Here is a 22,268-nt window from a genome sequence, read left to right as displayed (position 1 = left end):
ATAAGTTGTCGGTCTTCCTTTAGTGCAGTCGGGATTCTGTGGGCTCTCTCGATGACAATTTGGTTTATATCCTCATCGTTTGGAAGTAAACTCCGTAGTATGTCCTTCACACACTCCGTCACGCTTTTCTCTTTGTCTATGAGTTCCGGTACGCCTTTGATCCTCAGGTTGTTCCTTCTGCTGTAGTTTTCTTGATATTGTATCCGAGCTTCAGTTGAGCGACTTTATTCTTCAGCTCTGATGTGACTTGGGAGAGCTGCACATTCTCATCTTCCAGTTGTGACACTGCGGTTTTCAGTTTCACCCAATCCTGTTGCCAGATTGGCAACATCAGTTTTTAATGAGTCCAGATTCATTTTAATTGTAGTCACATCTGTTCCGACCACTTGTATTTTATCCTGTAGTTCACGCTTCATGTTGCGAATTTCGTTTATGACAGACGAGTCTGTTTCACCAGGTTTCGCCATGCTGGTGCTAGCTTGAACAGCGTTAGCCTCGTTATCACGGGGCTGCGACGACAACATCTGGTCGATTTTAGGGCTCGAGGTGCTCTTTAGCCGTGAGTTTTTGCCTCTGTTCATTTTTACTAATTAAGCAGCGCAAATATAACAAAAGTTAAGACCCTTGGCGGAAATTAAACAGTTATAATTGGCCAACAACCTCTCTGCCTCTTCAGCACGCATCCATTCCTCGCCGCATCGCCACCGGAAGTCCCATTCATTTTTTTGATGTTGTATTTGAATATTCTGAATATTTGACGATTTTGAAAAGTATTGTAATTTCCTAATTATTCTAATTGTTCCTGAACGCCTCATGCATTGTTTACGTGTGCCTCCTTGAACGTGAACAGACCTCAGTTCCGCAGTGAGGGCACAGAGCTGATGTGAGGGACTGAACAAATGTTGGACTGAAAATACAAACTTTTGCTGCAGTCCTACTCTAGTCCTCTTCTGTGCCTAAACCAGCTGACACACAAGGAACATACGTATGGATGAGACGGACAAACGCAATGGAAAAGGGACATTTTTCTCCTAATGGGATGGACAGATCACCAACGGAAATTGCTAGCTAACCGAAAATGTACATGGAACTGGATGGATTCTTTGTCCAAACTGGATGGGATTCATAGAAGCAGACGATTTAGTTTGGAATAAAGTTGTGTGGGTGACCGCAGCAGGAGCAGACAACCGTCCAGAGTAAGTGAAAACACTTCAGTAGGCTTAGCTTTGGCTTTTCAGGACTAAATACTTTTAATGCTGTTGTACTTCAGTCCTCCACATCCAAATTATTTAGGTCCAAAGAAGTTTTGGAACGCTGTACAACAGTAGAAAAGGGCGATGGAGAAGTTGTGTTTCTTCTGTCCTTATATTCTTCCAACAGAACACAGTTGTGTTGTGTGTATATGATTAGTTCTTGAACTGAATCCTCTCCCTCTCATGCTAACATCTATCTGTGTGTTTGGTCACTGATGTGAGGGCTTTTGTTCGCACACTTTCAAACATATCACACAGTTGTAGCCTATTTGGAGAAAACAATAGTTTACTTAATACTGCTGTGTCGTTGGCGTTTTTCCTCTTCTTCTTTCTTTTTTTGTCTTTTTCAAACCCTTAAGGGTAGGAGCTTCATCATTGCTGTTATTTTAAAATGGCCGCCACCGTGCTCAGTGTGGACAGACCATTAGTTCCACTGACAGCAAGTGGGGGGTGTGATGGGGGGTGCGCAAGGGCGGAGGTCACTTCTGCATGACCCTCATAGCGTTTGTCATTGCATATCAATCAATCAATCAATCAGTCTTTATTTATATAGCACTTTTCATACATTAATGGTGTAGCACAAAGTGCATAGGGGGAATCCCTCTAGTTTGGGGGGCCCCAGTCACAAAACAGTACAGGAGAGGGTTAGCGCTGCCTCACTGTGGAGGTTTGTTTACAGTGGATGGTTTTGAATAAGTTGTACAGATAAATGACCGTGTGGCCATCGGGGGCCCTCTTCAGTGAGGGGGCCCTAGGCAGCTGCCTACCTTGCCTACGTCATCCCGACGGCTCTGCACCTGGGATGCTGTCCTCTGTGGATGCCAGGCAGTAGGGGGCATAATTGTCCCGTTGCCTGCAAAACCTGGATAACACAGCTGACACTGACACATCACAGTAACATCAAATGACCCTTCTGAGGAAGGATACAGGTTGTGGCTGAAACATGTCAAGGTAAAAAAATCAACTTTTTTTCCCCCATGTGTCTGACAAAAAAGAAAAAGAAATCTTTAATGTCTTGTCCATTTGAAGGTGCATTGCAATGAATGAACTCTTAGGAAAAACAACAGATGTGATAGCCCAAAGTCAACATGTTAGCTTAAGGTAACACTAAATATCTGTTAATGATTATTTGCTTGGGCCCTGGCTTTTAGTTTCGGTTGTTTGCCAAGAGAAACATTGGTTAACACTGCAGCTAAAATTTGCTTAGAGGTCTTATTTATGTCTTTGTGCATAAGAAATCAATATAAGTGAATCCCCAAAGGAACTTTGTGTTGGTAAATGCAAGTTATGCAAATTTACAGGATTTCAGTTCTGTTCAACATGTTGATGGTCATATGAACTATGTTTTCAGCTCAAAAATGTCCAATTTCATCACAATTAATGCAATATTTTCATGTCACAAATGGCCAAGTTATATTTGAACTGAATTTACCTGAAAAACAAACATTCTATTCTTTTAGATTCCCCAGTTTTTCTTCCAAGATTATAAACTACATATCACATGTTTTATTTTTACAGGTTGCAATATGGAGTATGGTGCTGATCCATCCTGCTTATGCTACGCCAATACATACATTAAGAATGTCACACGTCACTATTTAAATCAACAGTTTTCGAATAAAAAGCATTTTTATGAAGAAATAACAATTCTATATTGTTATTTACTCTTTAGTATGATGATAAACTATACAATAAACAATTCTGATCCTAGTTTTTGCACAGGGATCATTTGTGGAAACGGTGACATGGCTGCCGAGCATCAGTATGATGGGATCTGTAACAACCATGTCACATCCGTCCACTGCCACATTTTGTGTTTTTGTGTCAGCTGTTATTGTTTTAGATCCACAATACTAACATTTATGAATAAGAGGAGAATTAGCAATAGTAAGTCTATAAGTTTATTACTAATAAAGTACTGGTACTGACCAGATCATCATGGGTAATGTCACGTCCATCCTTTGTCACGTCCGTCCACCAGCAAAGTGTTCACATACTCGTGCTATTCGAAGTCCAATATGTCTCACAATATAGCTTCCACTGTGAAATAATATCAGTAGTCTGTACACAAATGTATTAGCATTATTTCAACACAGTTCTATGCATTTCTTACAACTTTTTTTTTTGACCAAAATGGCCACTCATTTGACCCCCTAATTAAATTTTAGCCTACAAGTAATTATTGTGTTTAGTATTGTAAATTACATAATTACTCACTGATTTTTCTACATCACCTACAATAAAATGGCAAAGTCTTATTTTTGTTAATAATTGTCGTGTGGTAAACTAGATTGCAAGGACATAATTTCAATAAGCCATCAAAGGTGGTAAGGGTGTTACGCAATTCATCAGATCCACAAAAGGATTGAGTGGACTTCTGTGGCTGCAAAACTGGTGCAATATATGACAGATATGTGACAACTTCAACATCCATTTGATCCCAGGATATCATATAAACTATACTAACCTACAGCTGGTCATATCCTGCTGACAATCCATCCCATAACTGTCAGTCCCTGTTGTCTTAAAGCAAATGTTTGTAGAACAGCAAAGTCTTCATAAAACATTTAAAGAGGAGTCCTTATTTCACAAAGAAAAATGGAACATGGCAAACATTTAAGTTTTCATAGTGAGATGAATTCTACCAGTGCAGAACCTCCTCCAGAACCAGTAAAAAAGTGACATCTTCAGACTTTAAAGGTGTTTTATTAAAAGTTAGTGTTTCGTTCTTTAGAAGGAAGAAACATGCCACCCAGTGCTGATGAAGCGCAGTGATGTATTTGAATATTTTACGCTCAGATGAATGATGAATGACCTAAATTGGGTTTTGGATTCACAGTTAGTGCCATGTAGAATATCACTGAACTGATCATTTACAGCAACCAATAGTGTTCGTGGAAAATAAAATTTGTTGATGTTTTGAGATTTGAAAAACTGGAGTGACCTGGTTTGACCTGGTGTAGCCTACATCTGAGAAGGCAGTGATGGATGGCCTTTATTAAACTCTTTCTTTGATCATTATTCTGTGGCAAATATACATATATCCTTCACTTTAAAATACTTTAACTCCTGTAAAAACAAGGCACACCTCTTTAGATAACTCATATAGTATCGATACTATTTTCTGACCTTTATAAACTGATACATTGGGTCGATTTTGTTTTCTCCTTATTCTTTCTGTTTTTGTAACTTAAAAAAATCTACAAAGAGCAAAAACAAACAAACAAAACAACAAAAATATCTAACTGCGCTATTAATAAAGATGCAGGAACGCTTATTGATGCCCAGAGGGACATTCACTGTTTATTGACTAAATAAAAGAACATAACATGCTGTGCACTTTAATACCCCTCAGCCAAATGTAGTGGAAGATTCTGTTGAAAGTTACTGCCCTATAAGTTAGATTACATTGTCTTTGTGTAAACTGTTCACATACATATGCACCAGTGGTGGCTGCTCATCTTTCAGAGAGGGGAAGCTCATTGTCGGCTTACATCAAAAAAATTCTCAAGTTATTTAAACATAAATTCGGCCCTCTGTTCCTTTTTAAGAAAATGGTCAGTGACCTTATCATACCAAGTAGGCGTCTTTTCTAGCGACTTGATAGCGAGTTCACTCCGACCTAGCCAACAGTAAGATTGATTTAACTATCTACGACACGATATTAAACTCAAACAAGAGAAGATTAAATTATGTAACTCAAACAAGAAAACGTTGAAATTGTTAAACTGAAACAAAGAAGTACAATGAGTGTGTTTTAGTCACAGTGCAAGAAATGACCAAGTAATTTCGTAGTGGTTTCTCTCTCGATTTCACAAGCAGAATGCGAGATGGTATTAAACCGGAACTCTGTCAAGTGGTGGAGTGTATCTCAAAATAGCTGTCAATCAAACAGGATTCAGCCTTTTGACTGATCCTCCAATCAGCACGTGGAAGCCCAGCATCCAGCCCGGCCGAGCTCCGCCCACAGCTCCATTCATCCCCAGAGACGCCGAGCGTCTGGGGGCGGGACAACATCGTGGCATTTATCCAATTACCGTCCAGTTTTGAGGCAATGAAAAAAACTGTTCCACTCAGTCCCACTGAAGTGCATGGACACTGAGCATCTATGGGCAAATGTACTGTGCAGAGATCGAAAGAGAAAACAGCGCAACGGGAATGTATGAGAAGTGAACAACATCGAGTCTGCTGATTTGTGATAAAGCTGATTCTGAATGAACTCGTCTGTGAGATGAACGTGTTCTAACACATTTGTAGTCAATGAAATGTCACACAACCGTACATATTTAACCATTTAATTTTCGTAATTTTAGGGGAAGCTGAGCTTCCCTTGCAGTCTATGAGAAATCGCCTCTAATATGCACTGGAAAAATCTAAATCTTACCAAGTGTATTTTTCTCATTTCTAGTGAAAATATCTCATCACACTTAAAATAAGACATAATCACCTAAAGAGTAAATTTTCAGTGGGATATAAGAACTTATTTGTAGAAAACAGATCTTGAAAATCTTATTTCAAGAAATCTTACCAAGATAATTTTCACTTGTTCCATTGGCAGATTTTTTTGCTTGAATTTAAAAAAAAAAAAACATTCTTGAATTAAGGTTTCTGCCTGTTAAAAGGAAGTTTTTTCTCGCCACTGTCACCAAGTGTTTACTCCTGGAGGATTCTGTTGGGTGTCTGTAAATTGGTTTATAGTCTGGTTTAGACCAGCTCTAAATGTAAAGTGTCATGAGATAACTTTTGTTATGATGTGGTGCTATATAAATACAATTTGATTGATGATTGATCTCCAACCATCACTTGGAGCCTGTCTCTGAGTATAAAAGGTTGGATTGGGTTTAATTCACTTGAACAATCCAAGGCCATAACCCAGAGTCAGTCAGATGATGAGGAGGTTGTGTAGAGAACAGCATGATCCACCCAAATATGTCAAATGTGCTTTGTCTATATTTTTGGTTGGTTACACCTCGTTAAATTGTGTATATACTGTAAATATTGTGATTCAAGCTTCTTTTTATCTAGTTAGTCTTTGACGTATCTATACACAGAAACATGTTACCAATTCACACCTTGATAATAAGTCCAACCAACCATGATTCATCAGTTTCAATGGCTGCAAAGGGCTTTTCTATAAGATTTCTATCAAACATGGCCGACGTCTTTCTCGCGGGTTGATCTTGTGACAGACCATTTCCATCAAGTCCACACTTTAGGCTTTAGTCAAAAGAGTGTGTTGTCCTCTTAGACGAGTCTCTCACCATGGCATCTCATTCAACAGATAAAATGACCTGGTATTTCTGAAGCCTGTTGCTCACTGTTGTGTTGCAGAAACTGGAGGCCTTGAATTATCTGAGGCCAGGCTGAAGCATCAAACATTAGAAACTGATCACATGACATGAGGGATTCACATCTGTTTTCAAACTCATACATTAGACTTCTCTTGTCTTTAACAGAGAATAAACTTGATCAGACTGTCCAGATTCAGATTGATTGATGTTGGACAGGAATATGGGTTTTGTGTCGTATGTGTTTGATGTTTGATTCATGCACCACTTTGAAATAATTCCCAAACCAAGAGACAAAGTAGTGACAAGTGAATTAGTTATACATGTGACTAATAAAGCAGCAAATCTTTTCTTGTCAATATTCATTTTTCTGATGGTTCAGAAATTATCTGAAAAATGTGTTCTAAGATTTCTGTAAAACTAATGTTAGATTAATCTTGCAGACATAATCCTTTTTTCTCTCATCATTACTGTCCATCTACCCAAGAGAAAAGCACTAAAAAAAACATATACATGTAGCCTACATCTGAGAAGGCAGTGATGGATGGCCTTTGTTTAACTCGTTCTTTGATCAGTATTCCGTGGCAAATATGCATATATCCTTCACTTTAAAATACTTTAACTCCTGTAAAAACAAAGCACACCTCTTTAGATAACTCATATAGTATTGATACTATTTTCTGACCTTTATGAACTGATACATCAGGTTGATTTTGTTTTCTCCTTATTCTTTCTTTTTTTTTTTAAGTTAAGAAAGTCTACAAAGAGCAAAAAAACAAAACAAAACAAACAAAAAAAACAACAACAAAAAGATCCAATTACTCTATTAATACAGATGCAGAAAAACTTTATTGATGCCCAGAGGGAAATTCACTGTTTATTGACTGAATAAAAGAACATAATGTGCTCTGCACTTTTAATACCTTTCGGCCAAATATAGTGTAAGATTCTGTTGAAAGTTACCACCCCATTATTTAGATTAGATTCTCTTTGTGTAAAACTTATTACATACATATAATAATAATAATAACAATAATAATAATAATAATAATAATAATAATAATAGTACATTTTATTTATAAGGACCTTTCAGGACACCCAAGGACACTGTACAGCAGAGGATAAAACAGACAATGTGTGAACATATGTGAAAGTACTCAGATGTTATAAGTGCACAAGGCCATTTGACCTTGAAAAAGTCGGTCATGGCCAACTATTTTCAGCAGGCTTCTGCTCCATGCCAAGATGCATCCACAATATAAATTTGGTGCAGATATCTCAATGTGTTCTTCAGATAATGTGATTATGTCGTTGAATGGACAGACAGACAGACAGACGGACAGACAACAAAACGAATACAATAGCCCTCGGCCAAGGGGTAAAAACTAAAAATTCAAATGAGAACATGTCATTCAGTGGGAGGCAGTAAATTAAAAGAGATACATCCAGAAGTAAATAATACTTCTGTAAGTGACAGGATTTAGAGATGTTTTTCAAGTCCACTATGTACAATGTGAACAGGAAGGGAGCCAGAACAGTCCCCTGTGGATCCCCAGTGCTGCTCATTAATGTCCCAGAGAATCAGATTAGGCCCTTTCCCACCAAAAGGCCCAGGAACTTTATTACCATGAACTTATTTACCAGGAACTTTTTGGGGTAAAAAAGTTCCTGGTAACTGCGTTTCCACCGCACCCAAAAGTTCAGGGTAATCTATTCAAATCAGGTTGATGATGTTTGAGGGAGCAGTAAAAGAAACTGAAGTCCAGTTCATGTACATTCACAAACTAACCTCTAGTTCAATAAAATGACACACTACTTTAAGTGGACAGGTTGGGTTTAACATTTTACTGGTTGTTGAATCACTTAATCCATCTGGAATACATTTTAAATGAAGTTAACCATCATTACATATCCCTAATTTGTATTTAAAAATGGTAGAACATGTATTTTCAACTTCTCATTCCTTAAACTAAATCACATCTAACTTTATGTGTGATGGATGGTTCTGTTTCATTTCTATTGTTTTACAGATATAGTCCAGGTTCAACCCTAAAGTCAGACAGATTTACTCAAATGCCTGCATTTAATTCAACTGCATATTACTGATAAAAGTACTTATACTCATATTTTGATGCCTTGTAAATGAACAGACAGTATTAGGTTAGATTTTTTTTTTTTATTAAAATTTGAAACAAAACAAAGGTGCCTTGAGATTAAAAGGAAAATAAGCACGTGTGAAAGGTTCAGGCTTTTGGACCAGGGTCTGGTCCAGCTAGTCCAGGACAGCCGGTCTGGAACTCCATGGTCCTGGTCCTTTTTTGCTTTCCTACAGGAAAAGTAATAAAAATGCTAAAATGAATAACAGAACACATGATGAAAGATTCCTGCCAGTGTGATGTGACATGTGTGACCTGGGCTGTTGTAAACAGCAGTAGATGATGGACCTGCGCATAAACGAGCCGCAGGTTCAGAAAAAGAGGTGAGTCCATCCAGTCCATTTCAGGTGGAAATCACAAACATACAGAATAAATCAGTGTTCAGCTCACGGCAACAACACGAATACATCCAGTTCTGTGATTTAGGTTTAGTGTCAGACTGTTGACCAGTTAGTATTAGGTTAACTGGACTTCACTTTGGACAGGGCTCAAAATTAACTTTTGACCTAGGAGCACTGTGCTCCTAACCCTAAAAAGTTAGGAGCACAGGCTAAAATCTAGGCGCACCACTATTATATAAAAAATTTGGAGAACAAGCAAAACTCTTGGCCATACCAAGTAATATTCCTATATGTATTTAAGCAATGTTAACAACCTAGAATAAAGTATTTGAATAGAGTATGAAAGAAAAAGCTTACATTGACACAGGTGCAAAACAATTGTCAATGTGTGGTATATACTTTAATTGGTTCTTGGAGAAGAAAGACGAATCACACCATTATTTGCAACAACCAGCTTTTTTATTTCATGGCCTAAAGGCCCTTAGGGGCCGTTTACACGGCGTCGGCTTCAGTCGACTCCGGGAAGATTTCATCGTGGATTAGCCTTCTGTTAACATGGAAACGGTGCCTAGAGTGCCTGAATCCGGAAACTTTTGATACCAGGGTCCAGGGTGGAACGTTATCGATACGCTCCGCATTCCAGCTCCGTGTTAACACGAGTCGGAGCGTTCCGGGGTAAAATATGACGTCACCGCATGCGCGCGCAGCCAAGAACCTCCAGTTAACCCACTCCGGGCCAGTTGGTGGCGGTAATGCGCCTCCAAGCTGGTTTGCCAGTTTCTATGACACAATAAAGCTGCAGAAAAAGAAGGAACAACCACAACAACAATGGCCGGTTTCAGAACAACATACGTGCTGCTAACTGTGCTCAGCTCGTCTGTCCAGACAAAGAAGTCCTGCGTCTTTGTACGACCACTCGCCATTGTTGTTTGTAAATAGTGTTGTCCGCCTCCTCCTCTTCTTCTTCTTCTTCTCCTCATTTAAAGGCTGTCTAAACCGGAAATTGTTTGTGCGCAGGCGCCTGTTTTACCACCACTGTTTCACTACAGCTCTACATCGCCAGCTACTGGTCTGGCATGGCCACTACAGCGTATTCAGCCGTCCTCGCGGACTCATGTTAACGCAGATCGTTATCATAGCGGCGTCGTCTTAACGCGGAATGATTTTATAACGCAAAGGAGAAATCTTTGCGGAGTGTTGCCGTGTAAACGTACCCTTAGTCACTGTGGTCTACACCACGCCTGAAGTCAGGAGATTGTTTCAAACGTTGGTGGAGTTATTTGATCCCTTTGTTTATGCCGCCTGCACACGCGAGGGGGCGGGGACTAGATTTTCCGCTTCAGTCAGCGGGGCGTGGAGCTTGTTTATTTTCAGATGATGAGTTACTTCTGCAGCCATTATTCTAGGCGCACGTATTAATTTTCGCTCATTTTTTTATTGGCGCACCGTGCGGTCGTAATCTCAAAAACAGTCGCACTACCGAAATTCTCAGGCGCATGCGACCGTAATTCAGTCGCAGTCACGAGCCCTGCTTTGGACTAAACAGCTGATGCCGCTGACTACTGTTACAGCATGAAACAACTAAACAGTGAATATTTCTGTCATATACATACCGTTGGTTTGTTCGACAGTCAAATCCGCTGAGACCGTTGTGGTCCTTTAGTTTCTTTTAATCCTGCATACATTTCCTCTTCTTTCCTCATATTTCTTTAGGCTTGTGTCTTATATTTGGCTCCGTCAGCTTTTACTCGCTCATTTCGTGTCGGCGATTCAAAGTCCATCTGAATTTCCTCATTGTCTGTCCACTTGTTGTAGCTTCTCTTTTGGTCCATTTTCCGAATGATCAAAATACAAAGCTTGTGGAAATTAAATGAGTTAAATATTGGCGGTGAACAGAATGCGGAAATGCTGCGAGTGTAGTCCACCACTCAGTGTTCTCCAGCACACAGCTCCGCCCCTTAAAGTTCCTGGTAATCTGGAAAGTACTACCTCTGTACCAGGAACTTCTTTGGGGTAAATTCGGGGCTAGGGGAGGGTCAGTTACCAGGGTAATTTTTGGTGGAAACACACCAGGAACTTTGAAAGTTCAGGGTAATACAGAAAGTTCCTGCAAAAGTTCCTGCGGTGGGAAAGGGCCTATTGATGAATTTTAGCCTTCTTGTTGGGTAGTGTGTGATCCTGGAAACAAGCAGGGATGTCCTTGACAAGGAACTTGTCTCCATACTGGTTTTATTAGACCTTAGTGCGGCATTTGACACTGTCAACCATCACATCCTCCTCCTACGATTGGTGTTAAAGGAACTGCATTAATGTGGTTTAAATCCAATCTGAGTGTTTCAGTTTGTTAATGTTAACAGTGAATCTTCTCAGTGGACCACAGTGCTCTGTCTCCCCTGATTTCCCCCTTCTCCCTCCCATCCCCCAATCTCTCTCTGTCTTCCTTTAACCCACTCTCTTTAACCCCAACTGCTCAAGGCAGACGACCATCCTCCAAGAACTGCTTGAGGTTTCTGCCTGTTAAAAGGAAGTTTTTTCTCACCACTGTCACCAAGTGTTTACTCCTGGAGGATTCTGTTGGGTGTCTGTAAATTGGCTTATAGTCTGGTTTAGACCAGCTCTAAATGTAGTGTCATGAGATAACTTTTGTTATGATGTGGTGCTATATAAATACAATTTGATTGATGATTGACCTCCAACCATCACTTGGAGCCTGTCTCTGACTATAAAAGGTTGGATTGGGTTTAATTCACTTGAATAATCCAAGGCCATAACCCAGAGTCAGTCAGATGATGAGGAGGTTGTGTAGAGAACAGCATGATCCACCTAAATATGTCAAATGTGCTTTGTCTGTATTTTTAGTTGGTTACACCTCGTTAAGTTGTGTATATACTCTAAATATTGTGATTCAAGCTTCTTTTAATCTAGTTAGTCTTTGAGATATTTATACACAGAAACATGTTACCAATTCACACCTTGATAATAAGTCCAACCATCTATAATTCATCAGTTTCAATGGCTGCAAAGGGCTTTTCTATAAGATTTCTATCTAACATGGCCAACGTCTTTCTCCCCGGTTGATCATGTGACAGACCATTTCCATCAAGTCCACATCTGGCTTTAGTCAAAAGAGTGTGTTGTCCTCTTAGACGAGTCTCTCACCATGGCATCTCATTGAACAGATAAAATGACCTAGTATTTTATGAAGCCTGTTGCTCACTGTTGTGTTTGAGAAACTGGAGGCCTTGAATTATCTGAGGCCAAGTTGAAGCATCAAACATTAGAAACTGATCACATGACATGAGGGATTCACATCTGTTTTCAAACTCATACATTAGACTTTTCCTGTCTTATCTTGTAACTGTCAGTGATTGACTTTTTTTCTATGCTTGTCCTCACTTTAAGTTTTCATTTGTTTCATTCTCCTTTTATTACTGTTTGTAAAATGATCCAATGTTTTGTTTTCCTGAGTGAGCACAGAGCACAATGTTATGAACAATGAGAGCTTTGACAGAGAATGAACTTGATCAGACTGTCCAGATTCAGATTGATTGATTGATGTTGGACAGGAATATGTGTTTTGTGTCGTATGTGATTCATGTTTGATTCATGCATCGCTTGGAAATAATTCCTGGACCAAGACACAAAGTAGTGAAAAGTGAAGTAGTTATACATGTGACTAATAAAGCAGCAATTGTTTCTTGTCAATATTCATTTTTCTGATGATTCAGAAATTATCTGAAAAATGTATTCTAGGTTTTCTGTAAAACTAATCTTAAATTAATCTTGCATAAGTAATCCTTTTTTCTCTCATCATTACTGTCCATCCACCCAAGAGAAAAACACTAAAAAGTGATATACATGTAGCCTACATCTGATAAAGCAGTGATGGATGGCCTTTGTTAAACTCTTTCTTTGCTCATTATTCTATGGTAAATATACTTTAACTCCTGTAAAAACAAGGCACACCTTTTTAGATAACTCATATAGTATTGATACTATTTTCTGACCTTTATGGACTGATACATCAGGTTGATTTTGTTTTCTCCTAATTGTTTCTTTTTTTTAAGTTAAAAAAATCTACAAAGAGCAAAAAAAACAACCAAACAAAAAAACAACAACCCAAAGATCTAAGGTCTTTTAATATAAATGCAAAAAAACTTTATTGATGCCCAGAGGGAAATTCACTGTTTATTGACTCAATAAAAGAACATAATGTGCTCTGCACTTTTAATACCCCTCGACCAAATATAGTGTAAGATTCTGTTGAAAGTTACCGCCCTATTTTTTTCCAAAAAACACAGGATAAGTTATTGATACCCTTTGTGCAAGCACGTACAAGAGTTCATTGGTGAAAGTCAGAATACTGAAACCACAAACAGGAGGCTTGCGTCCAGCCCAGGCTCAACCCAGGGAACAGGAAGCCCCCCTAGGGCAAGTAGGGGGGGCCGCATCGTCCATAGTGTTCCTCTGGATCATAGGGTGTTTTGGCCATTCACACTTTACACCCTCACCGGAGGCGGCCAGCTACAGGGTGATCAGCCCCCAGCTTGCGTCCCACGCCTATGCCCAGCAGGGCGCCCCAACCCCCGAGCCAAGCCCGAGCCGACCTCACCCCAACCCTGACCTACTACTTGGGGACCCAAGTGGTGTCATTTCTCTTTATCCAGAGCCACTGGCTGCTTCTTTCTGCTGCTTCCGATGCAGGTTTAATGGCTCTGTGCAGGCCCTGGCCCCTTACTCCCAGGTTTCTAAGGAGTTTGGTGGTAGATGTTGACACAAACCCTCTACATCCAACCTCCACTGGGTGAACTTCTGTGTTCCAGCCGTGATGTTGTACTTCAGTGGCTAGATCGGCGTAGCGCAGGTGTTTCCTTTCATACGCCTCATCCACAGAATCTTCCCAGGGTATGGTGGGTTCAGTAATGTAGACCTTCTTTAGGGAGGGGGACCAGACCAGCAAGTCAGGTCTTAAGGTGGTTATGGCAGTCTTTGGAGGAAACACCAGTTGTTGGCCAATATCCACCAGCATCTTCCACTAAGCGCAGCTGGCCTCTCTCTGCCTGTGCAGAGCTGCTCCTAGTTGGTTTAGCTCCTTCACAGACAAAGGCAGTTGACCATGGGGCATCAGACGCTGGCAGTGGCAAGGAGTTGATAGCAACTCGTTTAGGTTCCAGGGTGGCTGCAAGGCTCTTTAGGATTTGGTTGTGACGCCAAGTGTACTGTCCTTGGGTGAGACTGGCCTTGCACCCTGTTAGAATGTGCCGGAGGGAGGCTGGTCTGGTGCAGAGGGTACAAGCTGGGTTCTCCCCAAACCACTGATGGAGGTTGGTTGGTGTTGGAAGGACATCGTAAGTGGCCCTGATGGTGAAGCTCAGGCTTTGCGCTTTCTTGGCCCACACATCTCTCCAGCTGAGCCTCCTTGTCTCCACATTGTCCCACCATGTCCATTGTCCCTGTTTACCAAGGGAGACCGCCTTGGCCCACCTTGCAGCCTCCTCCTGATGGCGTATTTCTTCAACCACCATCTTCCTCCGTGTTGGTGCAGTAATTAATAATTTAGATAAGATTGTCTTTGTGTAAAACTTATCACATACCTATTTTAGGGATAAGTGATCCTTAACTGGGACCTGGGTTGTGTCTTTACCAAAATCTACATTTGGAAGATGAGCACTACATGGAGCCATGGCATCTGGAGAAAATGTGAGGCTTTTAGTGCGCCAACTAGCAAATACTGATGCTTCAATGAATGTGACCCAAGGGCCCCCTTTTTAACTGATTATTGTTTAAATTGGCCAACATTACTATTTTAGTGAGGCATTAAGTGGTATGTGTCTAAATACTTAAAAGACTGGTAGCGTTAACTAGCTAACAATCAGCAGTCAAGTGACAAGTCATTGTGCTGACTGCTAAAAGTGTCTTCTTTTAAAATGTAGATGTGCAGTTGCCACTGTTTTCCTCATCGTGCCCTTGGACAAATGAAAACAAAGTCAGTGTTGACATTTCGCTGATATGCACCAAACCCTTATTTGCTGTGAAGATTTTGGAGAGACATTTAGTGAATGTGACTGAGCCCATTTGGCATTTGTTTGAATCTGGATCAACAGAAACACCAGGACACGACGGGAAAACCAGGTCCGGCTGTGATCACATGCTAACAAGGTTGGTCTGGTTCTAACTGTGGCCCGGTTCCACTCTGCTAGTCCCCGGTCAGATCCAGCCTGTTAACATGCCCCTCTGAACCCCCCCCCCCCCCCCCCCCAAGTATGTACTTGTTGACAGCTGCAAAGTTGTTCACCTTTTGACTGTTGGTCCTTCATTAACTGGAAATACAAACTGGTTGTCATAGTTCCAGTTCATTTAATACCTACATCTGCTTTTGAGTTGGTGATTGTAACATGCTGTACTGCACCACTAAGCAGAACGTAAATACGACACATACGACACAAAGCACTTTAAGGGAATAAAACATTTGTTTAAACGTTACCCAACACATCTTGCTAAATTAACGTTAGCCTACGTAGGTCAGTGTAGGAAAGCCCGACCGGTATCTGTTGGTTTGATAATGTTAGCATAAAGTTAGGTTGTGATTCTGACAGTAAAGTGTCCGTGAGCATTATTTGAGCAATGGCAAGTAGCTAACACTACGTTAGCTGAAGCAACTGGATGGATGTTAGTTGGTACCTCGATCAAACTCTCATCTGTTCAGACTAACATACAGCCCTTTGAACCTTAAAGGTGCAGTAAAACAAACTAATGGAACTTGTAGTTACTGTAACTTACTGGTAACTTGTTGAATGTGTGTTCTGCTCTGTACAGCACTTGTCAGCAGCAGCTGTTGAAGGCAGCGATGTGGAGGATGTGGTACCTGTTCGCATCTGAGTTCTGTATACGGTTCCCCATTACGAAATAATGAATTAATTAATTTGTTATCTCGAGAAAAAAAAAATAGTTATCTCAAGATAACGACCATAAAATAATGTGTAAATCCACGGCTGTTCTCGGCTTCCGTACAATACAAAACAAAATGAGGGCCATTTTATTTATTCCTAATGTGTGTTACACCAGTTAGTTTAGTCAAGTCATTAAGTAATGTGAATGTGATGAAATCATACAGTAACAATGTAAAGCACTTTAAAAGAAATATGTAAGGTAACTATGAATGCATTCTTATCTGTTACTTTGGATTTCAATACAAAACAAGATGAGGGCCATTCTGTTTCTTCCTAATCTGTGTGTTACACCAGTAAACTTAACTCAGCTCCCCATTTTATCAACTCTACTGCTTCTAAAACTCGTGGATTCCCATGGGTCAACGTGCTAGTTAAAATATAATCTGAATACATGGGCATGATGTACCGCATTAAAAACCAGTTGCAGGAAAAAAAAACAGCCTCTATAAACCAAAGAGGTTTATAGAAGTGAATTAAAGGTGAGGTAAATTACCAAAGGGGTTGGTAAATATTTAAAAAAAGGTTTATTGGTCTGATAACTTTTGGGTGATTAACCCATAAAGACCCAAATGTCCACCATCAAAAAATAACATCTACTGATATAAATGATGCACTAATCCTATAAATACATGTAAATAATTGGTATGAAATGCCATTTGGACGTTCAGAGGCTACTTAGTGAACGTGGAAACATCGTCATCTTCTACAACATTGATTCACCAGTAAAACCCATGGAGTTGGATCAATGACAGTGGATGGAGACACTTGTTTTATGTTCAGTTAATGACAGATTTGACTGAAAAAGTCACTTTTTCTTCAGTTTTCTCTGTTTTTGATATAATAACCCTCAACTTTACGCTGAGCTTTAATGAACATCTACATGATTGATAAATTAATGAGAAGAGCACTCAGAGAGCGCAGACCTCCGCCAAGGCAGATCAGCCCCCCCCCCAATCACCACCAACATTTAGTCATTTGTTCCTTGTGCCAGTATCAACATTTCCTGAAAATTTCATCAAAATCCATCCAAAACTTTTTGAGTTATCTTGCTAACAGACAATCCCTGATGAAAACATAACCTCCGCCGTTCCTTTGCGGAAATAATTAGAGAAAAATAAATTATTTTCACAGAAAAAATGCAAAATACAAAAGGATATTAATAAAATAAATTGTGATAAATCACTTAAGAAAGGTTAATTAGAGAGAAAAAATAATTTCAGAACTGCCATAAAAGTAGCACAGGGTCTTTATGGGTTAAATATACAGTGAGTCAATCTGCAAACATTGATTTGATTAACATAACAGGAGGGATAATTATTTATCCATCTAATTTTCCCTAGGTTATGCATTGTGTAAAAGCCTATTTACTCACTCATCTGTATGTGTGTTTATAGAGGCACAGCTTCAGGAACTCCTTGTGAATCAGACTGATTCCCATTGGCTGACCTAATGGGGGCTAAGGGGTGGGGGTGGTTAGTGGCCAGATAAAAGGAGGATGTGTCCTGTCTGATTACTCACACAAACACACCCGTACATGACTGGCTGTGTTTGTGAACGCCAAAGAAAAGGAAAGGACCCTCCATCTACACATCGCTGCTGAAGCCTTGATCTGAAATTGTGAGTAGAAACACACACACACACACGAACACACGTATATGCATGCACGTCTAATCCTATTTGAGATAAGCATAAGGATAAGGGCTCTGGTTTTCAGCTATGGAAAAGGACGTGGAGGTGAAACACTTGTTGATTGATAAGGCGCTGAATGAAAAACAGGCTGCACTGATATTGCAATTTGGATATGAATGACAGTAATTATGTGATGCACACATAAACATTTGACATGTTAATTTATATAAAAGATATGTACATTGTAAGTCTGCAGTAGCTTTTTCTTTACTGAATGGTTCTTTTCTAGTAGGTGGAAAATAGAACCATGAGACTAAATCTCTGAGATCAAATGAAAATAAATGATTCTTCTTGTTTAAATTAAAAAAAAAAAAAATCTAATCTCAACTGAAATAAAAATAACATTAAAATTGAAAGATGGGAAATAATGACACTAAAATATAATGTCACCTGCAAAAATCCATAAACTTATGATAACGTCCCCATGTTATTCCAGTATTCTCTCTGCTTAGTGGCTGAGGTTTATTCGTTTGTGTTCACTCTTGTTATGTTTTATTCACCTTTTACGATTCTCTGTTCATATCAGAGCTCCTGTGGCGGTAGGTGTAACTTGGGTCACTGGGATAAAGTCCTGCCAGCCGGTTTTTCAGGACCAAGTTAATGATCTGCTCTGAAAGTGCAACAATCACTTTGTTTATCTCCAACACGGCTTTTTCTCTTTGAAAGGGAAACAAATCCACAATGTAATGAATTTGAATCGGTGTTTTGTAATTCAACTGTATAGTGCAGATAAAAATGTATGCTTGCAGATATGATTGCTCATTTTATTTTAACAGGATTTTTTTTCCCCCATGTCCTTAAATGTTTTTTGCTAGCTGACTTCAACATGACAGGGTGCACATTTTTGCAGTAGAAGCACTCCTTTGTCCTTTCACACGAGATGAGAAAATCTGACCGATATCTTTTGTTAATGCTATTAGCAGGGGCAAAAAAAGCCATAACTAGAAACACTTCTGGACTGGACACATGTTGTGTAAGAAATTTAAGACATGGAAAGGCTGACTTTCTTATTAAGACTCACTGCTGACAAATGTAAAAAAAATACTGGGAAAAATGGGATGTTTATGTTAATCAAAGAAACCCTTGAACCTGTATAATTTCATACTCAAGCATGCTTATTTGGACTTTTTTGCTTAATTTGTCCTGGACATGTCTGTATTTTATTTGTCTAAAAGTTGAACCTAGGTGCTCTAACTATTGTGGTCTGTTTTTATTTTTCTTTGTTTGTTCTACATAATGTAAAAAAAAAATTGTGTATATAAAAATAAAGTGCCCTGCGGTGAACTGGTGACATATCCAAGGAGTACCCCGCCTTTACCCATAAGTAGCTGCAATAGGCTCCAGCGACCCCCGTGATCCTAGTGAGGATAAATCAGGTTCAGAAAATGAATGAATGAATACAAATAAAGTTGTTGTTTTTTTAAGTACTAAATCAAAATCTGCATTTTTATGGATGAAAATAACCCAACACACCATTTTATGTCAAAAAAATCATCTTCAGCCTTACCATTCGATTTCATTCCCTAAAATCAGCTATTTCAGTGGTTCTCAGTCTTTTTTTGTTGGGGGCCCCCTTTGGAGCATGAAAAATCTCCAGCCCCCCCCCCAGCCCTAACAACATTGTAACAGTGGTGCAGTTATAACTTTTATTGAAAGAAACATCAATATTGTAACAATACTTTTTGCTTTTCCTTGAATGATGTCTTGTTCAAATTAGAAATAACATAGATATTTGATTGAACTATGATTATAAGGTCAGTTAAGTCCATAATATGAGGCTCAAAGGTTAAACCAGTCATTTGTAAATAAGGCATGTGGATGCATGTGCATGTGTCTCCGCTGTCTGACATAATGGTGCAGTTATATTTTTAGTGGACAGAACAAATGGAGTGTTTCTGTGTTGTATTTCAGTGATAACATGGATTTTGAAGAGTTTCGGCGTAGAGGGAAGGAAATGGTGGACTATGTGGCCGACTATCTCGAGAACATAGAACAGCGACCAGTGTACCCAGATGTGCAACCAGGGTACCTTCGTACTTTGGTCCCTACTGAAGCTCCAGAAGAGCCGGAGAAATACGAAGACGTTTTAAAAGATGTGGAAAGGGTTATTATGCCGGGGGTGAGTTCATACTTTCTCTGATTCACTGAAGCACACAGGAGCCTTGTGGCTGACTGATTTGCTGACTAAATAGTAAAAAATCACTTGCAAAAAATCTCTTGGGGTTTCTTTATTGTATCTCTGATATGGAGAGTGTTGTTTAAAAAAAAAAAAAAAAAAAAAAAAAAGAAAGAAACAGAAAAATTCAGATAAGCTTAGCCACCCACTAATCACAAAAAAAGGATTTGTGTATTTTTTTCCATAATGTGCAATTGAGTGTAAACAGTTGTGATCATCATCTAAAATAGTGTGTTGTGCAGTTCAGCTTTTATTCTTCAAATCCAGACCAAACTAGAAAAGCACCCAGAGAGTGCAGACCTCCGCCAAAGCAGATTAGCCCCCCTCCCCATCACCACCAAAATTTAATCTTTTGTTCCTTGTGCCAGTATCAACATTCTCTGAAAATTTCATCAAAATCTGCCCATAACTTTTTCAATTATGTTGCTAACTAACCAACAAAAAAACAAACAAACAAACCCTGGCAAAAACATAACCTCCTTGGCAGAGGTAAATATTCAGGCATATATTATCTACTATGTATTAAGTCTGAGTTTACATACACTACAGCTGAAACAATTAATCGATTAATTAACTCCAACTGATTAAAAAAAATATTTGCATACAATTCTCCTGAACCCTAGATTTGTTTCCTTAACCCATAAAGACCCAGTGGTACTTTTGTGACAGTTCCCAATTAAATTTTTCTCTATATTTAACCTTTCGTAAGTAATGTATCACCATTTATTGTAATATTATCCTCTTTAGTTTGAGTTTTTTCAGTGTAAATCCTGTATTTTCTTATATTTAATTCACTGATCATGTAAATGTTCATTAAGGCTCAGAGTAAATTCAAGCGTTATATCAAAACAGAGAAAACTGAAGAAAAAGTGACTTTTTCAATAAAATCTATCATTAACTGAACATAAACCCAGTGTGTCCATTCACTGTCATTGATCCAACTCCATGAGTTTTACTGATGAATCAATGTTGTAGAAGATGATGGTGTTTCCACGTTCACTACAGAACCTCTGAACGTCCAAATAGGTCATATCTGATCATGAAAAGACGACAAACTGTATTTTACACCATTTATTTACATGTATTGATAGGATTAGTGGATCAACAGGTATTAAACAGTTTAGATCAGTAGATGCTTTTGGTCGATGGATGTTTGGGGTTTTAACTCCAGCCCCAAAGAATTCAACTACAGGCCCTCATGAAATAAAGACTTTTTGCAGTTTTTCCGACCAAATGAGGGCTTGGATGTTTGTATTTTTTCAATTATTTCCATGCATTGACAGGATTAGTGGATCAACATGTATCAAACAGTTTACATGAGTAGTTGGGTTTGGTTGCCAGTGGCTATTTGGGTCTGAAACTGTGTTCCACTGTAAACTTCCTGTTGTCACTTTGAAAATGTTATTTGTGAATAATTTTTCTATGTATGTGCTTTTCAGATCACTCACTGGCACAGTCCGTACTTCTACGCCTACTTTCCAACATCTTCCTCATTCCCTGCCATGTTGGCTGACATGTTGTGTACAGGCATTGGCTGTATTGGATTCTCCTGGGTAACAAAAATAAATATTTGTCTATGTATCATACTGTATTTCAAGAGTTAATATAGCTTTCATGCAATTTTATTAGCAAAAGTATAATATCCAAATGTTTTGGTTTATTTTGGGGGTTATGTGTTATTAGGCTGCCAGTCCAGCCTGCACAGAGCTGGAGACAGTCATGTTAGATTGGCTCGGAAAGATGCTGAAACTACCGGAGTGTTTTATTGCTGGTACTCAAGGCTGTGGAGGAGGCGTCATCCAGGTAAGCACACATTGGAATAATTTACTGTTCTTACATACAGTTTAATAACTGCATCTCTTAGGGATTGATTGATTGATTGATTGATTGATGTATTTTATTTCCAATATGAATGTCAAAACAGAAGAAAATAAATAAACAAAACATTTAAACATAAGACATATAATACATATTCGAAAAGGAGTGAGAAGAAGTACAACTTATAAACTCCCACCCCTTCTCCTTATATAATTAATAACAATAATAACCTTCCTAGTCTAAGCATATCTATACTATATACCATAATATGACTGATACTTACTATTAAATAATATGGTTTCTGGTTTTATATCATCATGAACAAATATAGTATGATTTACATAAACACATAATACAATAACATATATGTAAATACATATTCATACACAGATCTATACACCCACACATATACATATACACCTACATATATATATATATATATATATATATATATATATATATATATATACACACACATACACGCCTATACGTACATATACATACACATACCACATACTTGTACATCTTTATAACACCCAGTCATACCCAACACCTCCCTCATCCCTGTACCTCTGAGAAAATGTGTCTTTGTTCCTC

The 22,268-nt window shown here is 38.9% G+C and overlaps 1 protein-coding gene across 3 annotated transcripts in view; it reads left to right on the top strand.

Annotated features, from left to right (window-relative positions):
- The first annotated feature begins 17,473 nt into the window (after positions 1–17,473).
- The window catches only part of ddc (dopa decarboxylase), a 33,374-nt gene continuing 28,579 nt past the window's right edge, over positions 17,474–22,268 (top strand). The window contains exons 1-4 of one of the 3 annotated variants that reach the window (XM_030158237.1): positions 17,474–17,605; positions 19,589–19,796; positions 21,293–21,406; positions 21,537–21,656. In XM_030158237.1, coding sequence (XP_030014097.1) covers positions 19,596–19,796; positions 21,293–21,406; positions 21,537–21,656 — 435 coding nt within the window. In that variant the 5' untranslated portion in view covers positions 17,474–17,605; positions 19,589–19,595. Of the gene's footprint in view, positions 17,606–19,575; positions 19,800–21,292; positions 21,407–21,536; positions 21,657–22,268 lie in introns of all 3 variants that reach the window. The other 2 variants (XM_030158238.1, XM_030158239.1) reach the window with 2 other exon arrangements.

This window comes from Sphaeramia orbicularis, chromosome 16 (genome assembly GCF_902148855.1).
Source record: "Sphaeramia orbicularis chromosome 16, fSphaOr1.1, whole genome shotgun sequence".
NCBI lineage: Eukaryota > Metazoa > Chordata > Actinopteri > Kurtiformes > Apogonidae > Sphaeramia > Sphaeramia orbicularis.
The sequence above is the reverse complement of the archived record's forward strand: the minus strand, read 5'-3'. Positions and strand labels throughout refer to the sequence as shown.